At 50.5% G+C, this 16728-nt stretch overlaps 5 protein-coding genes across 5 annotated transcripts, besides 1 other annotated feature; 2 read left to right on the forward strand and 3 right to left on the reverse strand.

The window, feature by feature from the left end:
- Nucleotides 1–16728: part of a sequence feature (contig 1.150 1..109819(1)) that runs on past both edges of the window.
- ANIA_08314 (uncharacterized protein) lies at nucleotides 1170–6156 on the reverse strand (the record flags this gene model as incomplete). Its single annotated transcript, XM_676491.1, has 13 exons — nucleotides 1170–1420; nucleotides 1503–1679; nucleotides 1763–1942; nucleotides 2045–2592; nucleotides 2648–2694; nucleotides 2745–2935; nucleotides 3142–3213; nucleotides 3260–3321; nucleotides 3378–3406; nucleotides 3487–4064; nucleotides 4131–5335; nucleotides 5586–5845; nucleotides 5908–6156. 13 exons carry the CDS (start codon nucleotides 6154–6156, stop codon nucleotides 1170–1172), a joined length of 3849 nt encoding a protein of 1282 aa, XP_681583.1.
- Nucleotides 6922–8440, forward strand: ANIA_08315 (uncharacterized protein; the record flags this gene model as incomplete). Its single annotated transcript, XM_676492.1, has 7 exons — nucleotides 6922–7018; nucleotides 7108–7290; nucleotides 7331–7410; nucleotides 7486–7851; nucleotides 7952–8024; nucleotides 8102–8185; nucleotides 8286–8440. 7 exons carry the CDS (start codon nucleotides 6922–6924, stop codon nucleotides 8438–8440), a joined length of 1038 nt encoding a protein of 345 aa, XP_681584.1.
- ANIA_08316 (uncharacterized protein) lies at nucleotides 9313–11085 on the reverse strand (the record flags this gene model as incomplete). Its single annotated transcript, XM_676493.1, has 2 exons — nucleotides 9313–10859; nucleotides 10914–11085. The coding sequence occupies 2 exons, from the start codon at nucleotides 11083–11085 to the stop codon at nucleotides 9313–9315; spliced, it is 1719 nt and encodes a 572-aa protein (XP_681585.1).
- On the reverse strand, nucleotides 11831–14475 carry ANIA_08317 (putative D-lactate dehydrogenase (cytochrome); the record flags this gene model as incomplete). The annotated part of the gene is made up of 12 exons (XM_676494.1): nucleotides 11831–11859; nucleotides 12084–12109; nucleotides 12322–12425; nucleotides 12483–12664; nucleotides 12733–12962; nucleotides 13026–13316; nucleotides 13381–13482; nucleotides 13542–13576; nucleotides 13624–13720; nucleotides 13767–13875; nucleotides 13937–14129; nucleotides 14191–14475. 12 exons carry the CDS (start codon nucleotides 14473–14475, stop codon nucleotides 11831–11833), a joined length of 1683 nt encoding a protein of 560 aa, XP_681586.1.
- On the forward strand, nucleotides 14715–16454 carry ANIA_08318 (putative MFS transporter; the record flags this gene model as incomplete). The annotated part of the gene is made up of 4 exons (XM_676495.1): nucleotides 14715–15092; nucleotides 15145–15867; nucleotides 15992–16167; nucleotides 16253–16454. The coding sequence occupies 4 exons, from the start codon at nucleotides 14715–14717 to the stop codon at nucleotides 16452–16454; spliced, it is 1479 nt and encodes a 492-aa protein (XP_681587.1).

Consider the following 16728-nt stretch of genomic DNA (forward strand, 5'->3'; position numbering starts at 1 on the left):
TAGATCGAAATTAGCTTATAGTAGGTCTATTCACCGTCAATAGGGCAGCAGCTCGCAGCCAACACATTTATCATGGACAACTCGTGGGAAAGAGCCAGGCACGAATGACCGACAGGTATGCCGTATGAGCATAGTAAGGATGGCGAAGTAGGGGTACGCCTGCTTCATATTGCGTGGTGGCTAATAAAAGCCACTCGTTACCACACCCATTTATTGCAGAACAGACCGGCCTGTACATGACGTTGAAGGAAGCACCAATGAACAATGTCCGTTTGGCGGTGACCTTGTTGGTTCTCCCTCCAGCGAAAAAAAAAGCAATTAACGTATATCGATCTTTGTATGTAAGTAGCGCAATTGTACAAGAAGCGCTGCTCCAGCTGGCGGTATCATTACAGTGGCTGGACAATGGCCTACACTCATGTTTTCACCTGCTACCAGATTAATCAGGGCAGTCAAGGTCCTAACATAACGCAGCTAGTCCAAAAACAATTTTCTGAATAAAGCACGACCGGGAGAATCTGGAAACGCGGCTGAGTAACAAGAACGAAGGTGTGAACGTGGGATAGACAACAACGGGGCAGCGAACTTCAGTTTGTCCCAACAAAAGCATACCAGAGCCATTACAATCATGATATTGTGATGGAAAGCCTGATATCCGTTTTCATACTTCAGAAAGTGTACCAATCAATTGTGCGGCATGGTGAGGTGTGTCAAGATATGTCTATAAGCATGTCATGCTCTACATCTAGGGCACATCCCTACCGGAGACGATAGTGGAATGATCCTCCCAATCCACATCGTTATTGCCGCGAGACGAATTATTATTCTCAGTGGAACTCAAGCTTTGCAATTATTCATCCGCTCATTTTCTGGCGACCGTTCCCAATTTACAGCCCCTGAACATCTCTCAGCTCTATTTCCATGGGGCTATTTGAAAGGAAACCACGACTCAATACTTAAAACAGATTTAGCGAGGAAAATGTGTAGCTTGGCAAGTATACGCAATAACCGTGCCATAAGCAGTGGCAAGCGAATCTTCTCATGTTAAACTATTTAGTACATGTTAGGGCCTATAAGCGGTTCAATATCTTCGGCTATATCTATTATTCAGACTAAAAGCACCAACTTGATTTTGATCGATGGCAAGAACAACTCTAACATAAATCTCACTAGGCGCCACACTTGTTGGCTAAAAGTTCAATCGATCCGTCTTCATTGATAGCGACATAGTCTGCTTTGCCATCGCCGCTGAGATCCGCAAAATAGACATTCTTGCCGGAGATCCCACTGACACCCTCTGCTATGACGCCCCAGTCGTCAAAGTTCCGCGAGTTAGGGTCGTCTGCGACGTTGCCGGTGTTGCGATAGGCGTGGACGGCTCCTCCGTCGTAAAGGACGAGGTAGTCTGCTAGGCCGTCACCTGTGAACATACAGTGTTAGAAGCGGTTTTGTTGTGAATGTAATACCTTCTTGGTTGAAAAGGTATCTGGGTGGCTTCATACCGTCAATATCAGCAAGGCGGACCTTGCTTCCTGGGACTCCGTTGACTCCGGCCGCAAAAGGCCCAGATAGCTTCTGCCAGCTTCTCTTAGAAGAGTCTTGATTTAGAACGCCTGTGTTCAGGTATCCATCGATGCCGCCACCATCATACAACACCAGCAAATCTGCTCTGCCGTCTCCTATATCGTGTTGTCAGCTGAGAATGGCATTCCGGCTCCCATTCTGTAGCACAGTATGGATCTGGTCTGTTCACAGTACGTACCGTCAATGTCTGCAAACCGAATTTTATCACCGAGGACGCCGTTAATGCCCGGCGCAATGACCATCTTCTCTCTCCAGTTCCGACCATCTCCTTTCCCGCTGGGTGCGAGCTGTCCTGTGTTGAGGTACGCCTCGACGGCGCCTCCCTCCCAAACCACCAGGTAGTCTGCCTTGCCATCGCCTGAAAGAACTCAGTCAGTCACTCGGTACATATACGCATCTAACACACACAGAAATTGTGGAAGAGAAAAAGAGGAGGGGCGGAGAAGGGGGTGATACATACCATTAACATCTGCAAACTGAACTTTCTCCGGGGTGACTCCTTTAAGACCAGGAGCAAGTCCAGGGAGGCGAACTAGGCTATTAACTCCTTTATTTAGCCAGGCATCGACCGCTCCGTTAATGCTAACACGGATATAATCGTCGCGCCCATCGCCGTCGAGATCGGCAAACCGGATAGCGCCAGCCTTGTCATACATTCCAGTGCCAGACCAGACGCCAAAAGCAGGGTCTGTGTCCGGATTCGCCACGACGACGTAGTCGGGAATCTTGTCGTGAATGAACTTGGCAAAGTGAACAGACCCTTCGGGATTCTGGACGCCGGTGGAGAGCAGCGTCCGCTCAGCCCAGTTACCACCACTGCCATCGGTGGCCAGCTTATGCGTGTTGCGCATGAAGGTGATGGGATTGGCTGATTCTGCTCCGTCGGCTCTTTTTTGGTTTTGCATCTGACCAGAAGGTGCTGAACGGTCCATTGTGATGTTGGCACTTAGTACGGACAAATCTCTTCGCTTCAACGACTCTACGTTGTCGAGGCAGTGGCAGACACGACTGGCAAATGTTAGAAGACGTACAGTGTGGCTCCTTGGACAGATTTTGGTCTTACTGTGTGAGATCTTCTCGTTGGGAGAACATGCAGAAACCGATGGCACCCTTGGTTGTCATGTCAGACACTAATCTGCGGAGCTTCGAGAATTACATACCGGGCAGTGAGAATCACAGACCTCCCAGTCATCCTTGGGGTCACATTCATACTCTGTAGCTCTTCCATCCACGTAGGCAACAAGACAGTGGCACTCCTCGAAGTCCCTAAGAGCTCCGTCAGATTTGGCACGAGAAGATATTAGACTGCAACAGATGCCGCTCACTCCTTGCAATAGAATCCCATGTTCTCCTACAGAGGATGAATGATTAGCCAGGCCTAGTTAAGAAGACTCTAAATGTTGATCGCAGATTTACCCGGCATTCGGATGAACATTGTCTATCTTCATTGCAGGTCGTATGGCCTAGAGCGACGTCGGCCTCAGGGAAGAAGCACTGGCAAGCTCTATTTCCCGGCTTAGCACGGCATAGAGGATGACGAATACAGATTATACATACCCATTTTGACAGACGAAGCCATTATAATCCTGATGATTCTCTCATTAGCTTCCTTGCCCGGCCTCCAGCCGCCTGGCAAAGATGGGGGTGGGTAGGCTACTCACATTGCTACATTTACCTAAGCAGTCTGCAGTCTTTGAACATTCCTTTTCTGGCTTCTTTTCGCATTTGCACTTTCCACTGGATTTTGTGTCAATTTCGAAGTACTTAGGCAGGAGGATGATACCCAAACTTACTCATTCTGGCAAAAGTAGTCCTCTTCAGACTAGGGTAATAGGTTAGCGATCATCGCCCGCATTCCTAGGCCATTATTGACAGTATAAAAAGAAGAGAGAAGATACTTACGTCGCATTCACCGCTGCAGTCCGAATCCGCCATGCACCCAGCGCTAGGAAGCTCCCGTTCAACAGCCAAAATGACATAGTCCGCATAACCATCGCCATCCACATCCGTAAGGACAACCCTGCTACCCGGTGCGCCCGAAACGCCCGTGGCCACAGTGCCGTATTCGTGGAATCGATAGTCTCCGTTGTTAATATATGCCTTGACCGCGCCGCCATCATACAGTATCAGATAATCAGCACGACCATCACCGTTAAGATCCGCGTAGCGGATCTTGCTCCCCGGTACGTCATCGACGCCACCTGCAATCAAACGGGGGGCCTCGAAATTGCGTTCGCCGGTCTTGGAACCAACATTATGTGTGTTGATTGACACTGTCGCGGAGCCGTTGATAGCTTGGAGCACATAGTCCGCGTACCCGTCTCCGTCAATGTCTGCGAAATGCACCTTGTCTCCCGAGAATCCGTTGACACCAGCGGCGAAATTCCTCACGACACGCGCGAGCTGACCGTTTTCGTCAAAGAGAGCCGCATGCACTGCGCCGTCTTTTTGGATAGCAAGGTAGTCGTCCCGGCCGTCCCCTGTTACAATCGTTAGAGATCGAAGACAGCACTAACAGAAGTCCCGGGTTGCTCAAGGATCCTTACCATTGATATCTGCCCACTGTACCCATTTGGCTGTCGGTAGTCGGCCATCATAAGCAAAAATGCCTTGCTCATTCCAGACTTTTAGCAAGGGGGGCGTCACCGTCCCGACTCGCTCCCAGTTGTTTCCATCACAGATATTCCGGCTGCTGCCTGTGCCACCTAGGCCGACGCCGGAGGTCACTTCGGGCTCTACAGGGTTTTTGATCCAGCTGCGCGAGTTCGCCTCATCAATAGCATTGAACCAGGCGCCTGCCATCTTCTTGTACCCCTGATTGCCCGGGTGTTTATAGTCATTCGCCGCCAGGTCCTCAGAGGTGAGCAAATTGCCCATGGGGACCACCGCGATATGTTCGCCGGCGTTCTGCTTCTCCGTAACAATACCGTTTAGCGCTTGGTTGAAGACGTTGATCTTAGCCTGCACGTCTGTATGGGTGTTGAGCATGACCTCCGAGACGAGAATCGCTGCATCCGGACAGGCTTCCCTGAGTCCGTCAAGCAATGCCCGGAGGCGGTCCGGCGCAGTCTCGACGGGTTCAACAGGTTTATCCAGATCGTTCGTGCCTACGTGGACGAGGATGACGTTTGGTCGCGCCTTGACAACACGATCTGACGCAGCGGCGATGTCCGAGATTCGCTTCCCAGAGAGACCCTGGTGGTCGCGGTCCTCGAAGTTGCCATTACGGAACGTGCCAATGAAGTCCACTTTGGATACCCTGTCGTCATCGTTGTCCCCTCCAGTGTCTGCATCATTGAGCAGTAAGTCGTGCAGCCTCCTGCGGTATCCGTTGTCGTCACTGCTGCCAGATCCCTTCGTGATTGAGTCGCCGAGAGGCAACAACCTCAAAGTAGGGAAGGGTTTGGAAGGGACGCCGGCGGAGGAATTAAGCAGTCCCTCGATTATCTCATCCTGCACTTCAAAGAACTCTAATGGAATGTATTCTGCGATAATATCGAAAGACTCATGCAGACAGAGACAGCCCTTGTCATGCCCAGTAGTGCAGCGGTCGTTCGAGGTATCGCAAGCTATGGGATCAGAACACTCATTCGGTCCATTGCAGTTATGATCCGTGCACGTCAGGGAGAACTCATCGCGAGGCGCGTTCTTATCGCAGGTCAGCCCATCTTCCTCTTCTTTGGGCTTGGGAATTCCATTGGCGGGGATGTTGAATCGGTGGAACCATTCGTGCTTGATCGCCTCGACACCGCTGACTGATAGCGAGATGATCGACGACACGTAAAGCATCTTCAGCATGTTCCGTCGTGCCTGGGTCTTGAGCACTTGCAGCATTAGGGACAACGTCTCTTGTCCGTACGTATCAAGTGGAAGGATGTCGTTGATGGGGATCTCTGGCAGTGCCCAGGCGGAATCCGGGATGACCTCCAAAGCGCCTTTTTCGACATGTCCAAACCCTTCTTCGAGGAGGCAGACCAGTTCTGACACAGTTAGCCACCTACTGTATAAGATTATGTATAAGAGAGAAGGGGCTTGAAGGGTACATGCCACCTGTCCTGACCCTGCGTTTCACAATTGGGAGTTTACATGCTTCCATTGACTTTGTAACGGTGTTGGCAAGAGCTGTAGCAACCACCGGGGGTACCAAGATAGCAACATCACCAGGACGCTGGCCGTCCTCCGTCGCCGTAGCTGTGTGCATCTTTATATACTCCGTCGTCGAGGGCCCTTGGGTGAGGTATTCTGTCCACACACCGATCCACTGCGAGTCGGTACCTCGCGTGAGCTTCAACCCCATATTCGGGAATTCTGGAGTCTACTCACTTTAGTACTCGATTCCTCCCATGTCAGATAGTTGGTGTCGACGCCGATACGCGGTCTGTATGTCTCTGCATCACCAAAGTCAACTACTGGAGGGTCTGGCCGGCTTGTAATAGTGGGAGCCCGTTCTTCGAGTGTCACTTCTGGAAACAGCTCTATAGTTTTTGACGCGACCACAGCGGCCTTAGCATTCACGCAGGCGGCAGCCAGACAAATGCCAACAACGGCGTGTATAGACCGTAGCCAATGCATCCCGAGGGCCTCGGAACTCTGCAGGAATCGAGGAAAAGCAGGACACAACTGGCAGGCTTTAGTCCCAAGACGGGATTTATATCATCCGTCAAGCCATGTGAACAGGTGGTCACTACTGTCGCTGTTCAGGCGCTGTGAGGGCTCCTATGTGGCGCCACCGTGCCGTACTAGTCCATCTGCCAAGGCAGAGCACCATGAGGTGGCAAAGAAGAATAGAAATTTTCGCGGCTGAAGGGGTTCAGAAGCACGGATGGTCAATCATAATCTGTAGAAGAGGAAAGAGCATTCGACCAAGCAGACTTCATTCGACAAATCATCAATGTGTGTGGAAATGTCCCTGAGGATAAATGCAACCCTGCAGAACGCCCTGCCGGACAATATAATAACGTCTAACCCCTTATCGGAGAGCTGCTGGCCTGTGGAGAGATTCCTGCACTTCTTACTGGTTCTTAGCACCAAGCTCAATATTAGAATAGGGCAACCTCATCCATCACCGATCCGTCAGCCGTTCACCTAGCGGCGGAGTGGGGCCGCACGCCGGCAGCCTGACAGTGCCGCTGACTGTTGGCACGCCGTACAGGGCTGTTAGGATCGACCGGCGGTGCATAGGTCCTGAAGAAATGGCTACTTCTTTGAGGGAATACTCCCAAAGCGCGAAAAGAGGACTTGTCCCTGTTGTTTAAAAGTGGCACGCTGCCCGACCAGAAACGCAGCGACCAAGTGCTCCCAAACCGGATAATCAATCCCTCCCCCTCTACCGTCACTATGCGGATTGTCAATTGGGTTTTTGCAGCCCTGACAGGCTTCTCCGCTATCTCAGTGTCCCAGGCCTACTGGATCGATCCGGAATCATGTTCCAAAGGTAAGATGGCCGGAATCCTTCTCATCCAGCTTCGATCCTCGCTGACAATTTTTTTTTTCTACGCACCCAAGACCACCAAAACCTGATAGTAGAAGGCATCGAGAGCGCCATAGAGATGATGAACACGGGAGAACAGCAGCTGGTGAACCCCAGTAATGAGATGAGAAGGCTTCTGGAAAATCTGTTTGGCAATCACTCCACGGTGCATGTCGAGAAACAGAGACGAAAAATCCAAGGTGCAATTTCTACCGGCGGCTACGCAGGATACTCAGGTTGCATTGAAAAGCTGACTATCATTATCTCCCTGTCTAGGCGTCTTTTTCAAAACAAGAGTTGGAATCAAAGACCGCAACACTGCCTTGACGAAGCCCGTACTGGATTTTTACGACGTGGTAAGCTCTCCCATACTATATACCCCCTTTGTGATTTGAAAAAGATACATTTACCTGACTTCATTGGCATGCCAGAGGTTTTACTGCGACTCGCGACGCATAAAGAAACAACTTAGCAGGACAAAAGGCATCAGGTTATTCAACACGCATACCAAAGAACTTCTCGCCGAAAATTACATTTCCGAATTGCTCGAATGCTTAACAAATCTTGCGTGGACTATGTGTCCCTATGACGAGACTGAAAACTGCGAAATCACTTTCTGCCCGTGGTTCCTCGAGTACGGCATGAAGAGAAAATACAAGACGTTCAGCTCGTGGTGGAAAGACAAATCCGCTGTAACTTGGGCCAAGCTTGCTACCTTACTCGATAAATGGATTACAAATCGCTATTATACGCCCATTGATCTTGTTTCTTTGTTTGACAAAGTAATTCTTCATGAGGTGAGTAAATTGTCGATAACCTTCTTTTCCCCGGGAAAACGTGTCGGTGTGCCGGCAGATTGTATCTGCCATTACTAATATTGCTCCTCGAACCAATCAGTTGATGCATACACGCGGCGCAGCAGGACCAGATAAGTTCATACCTGTAGATGTAGGTGGTCGAGATGGATATGGTAGGTGTTGGGTTCTGGGACTCCAGCGGGAACTCCGCTGTGAAGTTGCCTATATACTTCTACTAACTCTTTAATAGGCTGGAAAAACGCAAAGAGAATCGCGAAGATGGTAACAGACCTCAGCACTGACCCAGAAACATTGGGTCCGGAGAAAAATGCAGGTATGGAGCCTCAAACATGGTCATTCCTTCCCAGGTGCCCTAGATGACCCTCAAGATACATGAATGCTGGCTGACATGGGCCATACGTACAATTAAACAGACACCCTGGCTCTTTTCGGATCTGCAGCATTGATGATCCAAAAGGGAATCGAGATCTATGATAACGGGTCATTTGTAGAACCTAAGGAGATGAATGAGCCGCGGTTTGATGTTTGGTTCGACGAGCTTCTAGAGGAGCCAGAATTTGGATTCTGAGGGTTGCTCAGATGCAGCAAGGCGTCATTCAGGCCTTAGCCTGAAATGGATTGTGGAATGCACAAGGTGGTTCTGCCCATAGTCCAAGTCTGAGACAGAAAGAACGGCAGAGGCCGAGTCGGTCCTCTATACGATTAGACACATCTCTGGCTACTTGGAGAGAAATCGGCCAAGCCACACCGAAGATTGGCTCTCTAGAGAGTAATAGCTAAACGGCTTTCAAGTACACATGTCCAGCCACGGAAGGCGTGCCGCAGATGCTACAGTCGTCAAATTTCCAGTCGCTAGAACATAAACGACGTTAAGTTTAATGGTTTCCCGAATCAAGACTAGGCACTCTGGGACTGCGGCTGGCGCCGTCCGCACAGAATAAATAGTCCATACACCTGAGATCCTTCCGGCCATTCGTGGCACGTGTATAGCAACTGCCATGTGGAAGATATGGCAGGCAACTATACCATCAACTTTCAGCTCCAACGAAACGACTCTTTCCAAATTAGATGCTCTGTGCTAGATCCTTCATCTGCATATCATCACCGTAAGCAGCTGAGCGCGGCTAATATTCCAGTCACAAGCTTGGACGAAAGAGTAACGGCCGCTTGAAACACCAAGACTCTTTCAGCTGTTGGATTTAACCAATATGTACATATGAAAAACAAATCGTAAGTAGCTTGAGGGGCACATCTGTTCGCCTACGGCTGGTCCATCATCGTCATTAAATGTCTCTCAATCGACAGCCTAAGGCTGGCAGTCGGCAATACTTTCATTATTCCATTTACACTCTTTAACAAAAAAGATGAAACGAAAATTTTCGAAGGTCTTTATTGAAACGGCATGCTTGTCCCCGCTTCAAGCCATTTTTGATGCTTTCCTTACGGCTTACGGCCATAATCCAACTTCTCCCACTTCATCGCCGCCGCGCACACCAGGCAGAGCGCACCCGACGCCACGACCAAGTAGAACTCCCTTGCAAGAACTGTTGAAACGGCTTCAATTCCGCGCCTGACCACCTCGGGATCCCTCGATTGCCAGACCACCGAGGAAACACCCGCCAGTGCCTCGCGCAGATCGCTCTCCGAGTATCCCCGATCGCCAATCGCCTTGTCTAGCAAAGAGAAGCCGACATTATGGAAGATTGCGCCGGCAATGACGAGGACTATCGTAATCGAGCCCATCTGAGACATGTTGAATAGCAGCGCGCTGTCAACGCGGTCCTGCGGGCTACCGTCGCGGTTGATGACATTAGAAATACCAATGCCATGCTGGAAGGAACAGCCTAGCCCGACGCCGATCAGAGCCCCCAATCCCATGATCTGGGACTCTGAAGTGGATGCCGACATTGTGGCTGCCAGTGCCGCTCCGCCAGCGGTCATGGTGAGGCCGGAGACATAGTAGATGAGATTGTAGCGCCCCAGACGGGGGAGGACGGTACCTCCGACAAGGAAGACAGTGATGATGAAGACAAGAATGAATGGCAAAATACGGACTGTCTGCTCCATGGCATCGTGACCGCGGGAGAAGGCGAAGAAGAGCGGCGTGTAGTATAGCGTGACGGCGTAGGAGGCGCCCGCGCAGCCGGACGCCACGAACAGTGGGACTAGGTCGAGGCGCTTGAGAAGGTGTAGGGGCAACGAGCGCTCCTCGGGCGTGGTGAAAATGCAGAAACATTGCTGGACAATCCAGGCGATGGTGACGACCCCAAAGACGATCCAGACTGCAATCGTGGCACCGGAATCCCAGCTCCAGATTGGGCCGGAGAACTGCAAGGCTACGGCAAAGAGCACGGTGGAGGCGGCGTTTAGAAGGACGCCGACAGGGTCTATCTTGCGGATGCGTTGAAGAACAGGGATGTCGGGCCCAAAGTACTGGCTTGGGAAGCACACGATGGTCAAGACCAGACTCAATCCGACCCAGGGCAAGTTCATGTAGAAGGCCCATCGCCAGGTAGTGTTTGGGTTCGACGCCAGAGCAGACCCAATAGGCCCTCCAACGACCAGCCCGGCGGCCCAGATGGCGCCTAGCAGGCCAAAAATTTGGGGCTGCTCAGCCGGAGTGGCGAACACTGAGACAAACGTCATGTTACTGGAAATATCAGCATTGATCGCGCTCAGTAAGGAACGATAAATGAGCGGATACCTTTGGTAGACGATGGCGCCGGCGATGCCCATGATGATTCGCCCAACAATGACAGCCTGGATGCTCGGCGCCGCTCCGCCCACTGCAGCACCGACCATGAATATCACCACGCTAGCAATGTATACCCAGCGCATGTTGCAAACAAACAAGATCTTGCGGGACAGCGAGATAAGCGCAAAGTTGGCCAAACTGTACGACAGACCCACCCAGGGCAGAAGCTCGATATTTCCAAAGGTCTCATACAGGCGAGCTTGGATATTCGCGACATTGCTAACATCGTACCCTAGCACATGTTAAATGAGTAAGGTTGAGGGGGGCAGGATAATGACACACATACCGCTAATAATAGTCTGCAGCAAGATGACCGCAAGGGTGCCCTTCCATTTCCACTCCGGCATTCCTTTCCGTGGGTGTACAGGGCCATTTGTTTCTCCATTCTCGCCTTCGTTCAGCTTTACAGTCTCGTTCAGCTCCAGCATGCTGGTGTTGCGCGTATCTTCGTCTGCCATGATTTCAACGATGCGAACCATATCAAAATCGTGACGTATACGGATTCAGGGTGCAGATCAAAAAGCCACAGGGCGGGCTGACACCCCTTATATGCCCGCAGAAACCTCAACGGCGACGCCTGTGCCAACGCAGCAGACATCTCAGCCGCACTGGAAGGGCTTTGCTGTGGGGCCTTGCCCTAAATGGTTGCAGCATGGTAGTCGGGTTCTTGGAGTGCATTGAAATAGATCAGGGCTTCGGTTCTATGATAGGTGAGGCTGAACCAATGTCGTTTATTTTTTAGGTTATGCAAACCGTCATGTAATGGCGCTAGCGGGGCATATCCGCAATACCATGAACGGTATAAATTACAACGTCTGGAAATCTCAGTGTTTTACACAATCTAGATCGCAGGACAGTATTGGGCCACGAACTCTCAGCCATTAAAAGGTCTTTGAAACTACCTTCTAATCAATCGTTAAGGTCTCAAACTTGATTTATTTGTCATAAGCAAGCTATCAGACCTTCGTACTGATCTTAATGACTGCCACGGGCGGGCCAGCTATATATGCGCGACCTGGACAGACCAGGTCATGGTCTCTGACCAGTGTGACCTTTTCTGGACCGAGAAATGGATAAGTAAATGCTCTCAGAATATCTCATGATAACCAGGCCAGCGAGATTTTCGAGACACATTCAGGACTTATTGAGGCTCAGAAGTCGAATATGGATATAGGATGGTGAATTTTCCCAGTTCATCTATTTCTAGCAGAAGTATGGCACATTGTATATAGCTGGTAGGTATTAGGTTAAAATGGTATATTATTATCACTAGGTTACAGGCAGGTCTATCTATCGCTAGTTTGCCCGACTGCTCTACGAAACGGCGCAAGACAACCAATCATTTGGTCAGTTGCATCTTGTGCCCTATGCACATGTAAAGGTAATCTTAAGGCCCACCCTGCAGCTCATCTGATAGTATCATCTCTCTTCTCAGGCAGCCTCTACTGCTACTTACCACCCCACCAGGAGATTAAGGCAATCCTGGTGTAATCTATGGGTCGATTCTGGACGAATTAGGCCACCAGCCAAGAATCCTCCCTGGAATCTCATTCCAATATGGCCACCGCTCGGATCTACGACCCCAAGTAAATAAAGGCGTGGTTCGTCTCAAGGCTCAAATATTTTCCCCGGGTTCATAAGACAACTAGACATCATCAGTTGTAGCCCCTGTGATCCTGGTACAAGTAACTCACTTGGGATCTAGACTTCGTTTGAACGTCCGCATTAAAGCAACTGTTTCTAGGCCGAGTTCTTCAAGCAGACACTCCTTCTTGCCTAGCCCAATTCCATGTTCGCCCTGGGATACGCCAGCTAAATTAGTGATCCGCTAGTATAGTACTTCGAGGGGACAAACCGAAACCGTCCCCTCCATCTCTACCGCCTTATGCACCATTTTCCTAACACATTCCTGCACTATCTGGGTCTGAGTCGGGCTACTAGGGTCATACACGACAGCTTGATGAAAGTTCCCATCGCGGACATGTCCCAAAATACTAGAGAATAGCCCAAGACCCTCGCACTCTTTCTTTGATAGATCTGAACTCAGGAACTCAGGTCTTAGTACAGCATAGAACCACTGAGGTAGGCAAGGACTTGCCACCTACCAATAATCTCCGGCGTCCTCGACAACGGCACAGCAACATCAGTAGACCATAGCTGCGTACCTTCGGGTCTTTGCGCCAACATCGCCCAAACAGCTTCTTTGCGAGCAGCCCAGAGATTACCTTTTTCTGCTTCCGTCCGCGCAAATTCAAAGCTCTTCCCCCCTTCCTCCGGGATTATTCTCTGAACTCGTCCGATGTCTGCGTCTATAGATTGACTGGTGCCTGCAAATCTAATCATACAAAGTGAGTTATAGGAGTTCGCTGTGACGAGGGAATTGCAGAAATGTACCTACTTCAACAATAATGTGGGCTCCTCCCGCCACATTCTACCACCAGCACCACCATTCCGATTCAAAACTTGCATTTGTACTTCGTCCATAAGTTCCAAGGCGGCAATGGGGATACCCTGGCGTATGATCTTTGAAGCGCAGGCTACCGCCTCCCGAATAGACTGGAAGGTAGCTACAGCAACACTCTGCTTCTCAGGAATTGGTGCCAGTTTGAGTGTTATCTCTGTGATCATCCCCAATGTACCTTCTGAACCGGTGAACAGGCCGGTGAGGTTGTAGCCAGCGGATGATTTTCTGGGCTTATTAGATAAACAGTTCCGTTCATGGTGAACAAAGTCAAGGGATCTGGGCTACATACCGGGCTCGGTGGCGAGTTTTGATGATAGAGCCATCGGCCAGGACCACTGTTAGGTTGATTACCCAGTCCTTCATTGTACCGTATCGGACTGCGTTGGTTCCACTACGGACATGGTATCAGCTCTGATCTGGGTTTCCTTTAGCTCTGGCGGTAAAAGATACCTGCAGTTCGTAGCAACCATGCCTCCAATAAGTGCCTGGAGCCATGTGAGTAATACTCACAATGAAAGGTAAGCGAGCTTACCGTTGGACTCGGATCCATAGGCAGGAATAGGCCACTGTCCTTGATCTCTCTATTGAGATCCATCCAGTTTACGCCCGGCTGGACGACCACATCCATGCTATCAAGTATCAGCAAGCGTACAATCCATCTCTAGGATGCCGTACTCGTCCTCGTGGAAGGCAACTATCTGATTCATCTGGGAGAAATCGATACTTAGTCCGGAATACGGAGCCGTGAAATGGCCCTCGACGCTGGATCCGCCGCCAAATGGAACTATGCATTGCAGTGCTTGTCAATTCCTGCCTGTTATAAAATCGCTCTCGCGGAGGCATACTCATCGGGATCTTATACTCTGAGCATATACGTGCAATGCTGGAGACTTCCTCAGTGTTTTTGGGCCTCACAACCGCCACTGGTCTTGTTGCGCAATGGGATGTCGAAACCTCTGTGTATGAATGCATATCAATGTCGTCTTCGTCCATGGTCACTGCGTCTGGCCCGAGAACGTCCGCTATAGCTTGAACACCCTAGCAGCAATTCAAGAAAGTGATTAGCACTTATTGCAGAGTACTGGGTTAACCTGCTTACCTCGAGCATAGTTGTTCTGTCGGCGTACTTGATCGGCTGCTCCTCACTCTGGACTGACGTCCGTGGTCCGAGTGGCCAGGATATCAGTCCAAGGCCTGTCATGCCAGCTTCAAGTACCGCATAGGACCACAAGCTAGATCGATAGTTTGAATATCCAACAGTGCCTGATTGGACACCCTGAGTATGAACGTTCCGGACGGAATTGCGACACCATTGCAAGCGGCGCTGGTTGGCTGCCCTAGAGAGAGAGCGCACAGCATGACGGATCTCAGCTGACAACCGCATTTTAGTTATTCGTTCATGGTTACAGGCTAGACGCGCACTGAGAGCCTTTATGTTGGCATCGGCCTAGCTCAAAGCGGGTGCGGAGATTCCCAAAGCGGAAATCCGCCATCTTCGACCCTAGACGGATAGATCTCCTTCTCCACATTCTTATTCCGCCTACACAACGTCTTGTGGGGGACATTTGACTATAAAGCCCTGAGGGATGCAACCCGTCAGAGATCTGATGCGCCAGAGTCACTATGTCGTCCGACCCTAAAGTTACTGCCGAGCATTCCGAATGCGTTGACATGTCTGTCAAGGATGGCTCTGTGGAGAGCTGTGCTGGAATGTCGCCTCGCGCCCCTGTCCTTGACGATGAGAAGAACCGAAAGTTGCTTCGGAAGATTGATATGCATTTGATGCCTGTTGTAAGATCACTCGCCCTTGATTGTGCTCCTGATAGGCGACGCTCACGACCACAGATGTGCTTCACCTATGCACTCCAATACTACGACAAGGCCCTGCTCAGCCAGGCTGCAATCTTTGGACTGAGAACAGATCTCGGCATCGAAGACGGACTTAAGTACTCGTGGGTCTCATTGATCTTCTACTTTGGCTATATCGCTGGTTGCTACCCTGTGCGTCAGCGTCCCCTGTAACTGGACTTGTCTGTGCTCTGACATCTGCTAGATATCCTGGCTATCACAGAAATTCACCGTCGGCAAAGTCTGCCCTATAATCTGCTTTCTCTGGGCCGTGGTAGTCCTCACCACCCCTGCCTGCACAAACTACACCGGGATGCTCGTAAACCGGTTCATGCTAGGGTTGATCGAGAGCGGCGTCTCGCCAGCCTTCATGCTCTGCACAGGCATGTGGTACACCCACTCTGAACAAGTCTTCCGGTCATCGCTCTGGTACTCGTTCATCGGCGGCTCTAACATTGTCTCCCCACTAATCAATTACGGCCTCAGCCACATCACCGGTGGCGTCCTTCACCCCTGGCAATACATGTACTTGATTGCCGGACTTGCCACACTCCTTTGGTCCATCATCCTCTGGTTCGTCTTCCCCGGAAGTCCTCACATAGCCAAGGGATTCAGCGCGGAAGAACGAATCATGGTTCTTGAACGCGTCCGGTCTAACAACGCCGGTGCTGAGAACCGGCATTTCAAATGGTACCAAGTGCGCGAGGCGCTTCTATCATATCAATTTTGGTTCGTATTCGTCCTCTCGCTTCTCTCGAGCATTGGAAGGGGTGCAGTAACGACATTCGGCTCGATCATCTTTAACGGGATGGGGTTTTCGACCTTTCAATCTCTACTACTGAATATGCCTATCGGTGCCTTGGCCTTTATCTGCGTTCTGGGATCTGGGTATATCGGACGCAAGGTGCCCAATTCGCGGCTTTATATCGTGAGTGGTGCTTGTGTGCCGGTTATTATTGGGAGCTGTTTGATGTATATTTTCCTTTCCTTGAAGAGATACAGGGGCGATGTTCACTGTTGACTTCTTTAGATGGCAACTACCCTCCTCCCAGCGTGCCGCCCGCATTATAGGCTTTTACCTCATTAACTTCTTCTCCTCAGCCTGGGTGCAATGTATCGCCATGGGAACGTCGAATGTAGCCGGCCATACAAAGAAAGCCACCATGGCTGCGGCGACGTTCATGGGCTACTCCCTAGGAAATATCGTCGGGCCTCTCACCTTTGATGCGTAAGTCGTCCCGGTTTTATTGACCACATGCAACCAAATACCTTTTGCTCCTGCGCGACTCTAACATGCTTCGTGAAAACAACAGCAACGATGCCCCCCGCTACGACCCAGGGTTCCGTGCCACGGTCATCTGCTTTGCCATCTGCTTTGTTCTCGCCCAGGTATTTAGAGCGCTCATGTTGGCGCAGAATAAAAGGAGGAATAGCAAGTATGGCCCGCCGACGCAGGAACACGGGTTGGAGGACTTGACCGATAGGGAGAATAAGTCGTTTCGGTATCCTCTTTAGATACTCCTTCATCGGTATATCTGGGTGTAAGCTGTGTTTAGTCAGACTGGCAACTTTGGAGAAGGCTTTTAATCATGTTTATGGTTAGCTATTACATTTGTAGGCAGACTTGCTACAAACTTGGCCTTGTTCGTACGACAACCTCAAGAGCGGACATCGCGACCCAGGTGGCGCACATCTATCCGAATTGAATAAAATGTCATTTCACAACCTATTACGCAATCTGCTTGGTTGCACATTGAAGATTTCCTTTTATCTCTAAGCACTTCGCCTG

Source organism: Aspergillus nidulans, chromosome V (assembly GCF_000011425.1).
Source record: "Aspergillus nidulans FGSC A4 chromosome V".
Taxonomy (NCBI): domain Eukaryota; kingdom Fungi; phylum Ascomycota; class Eurotiomycetes; order Eurotiales; family Aspergillaceae; genus Aspergillus; species Aspergillus nidulans.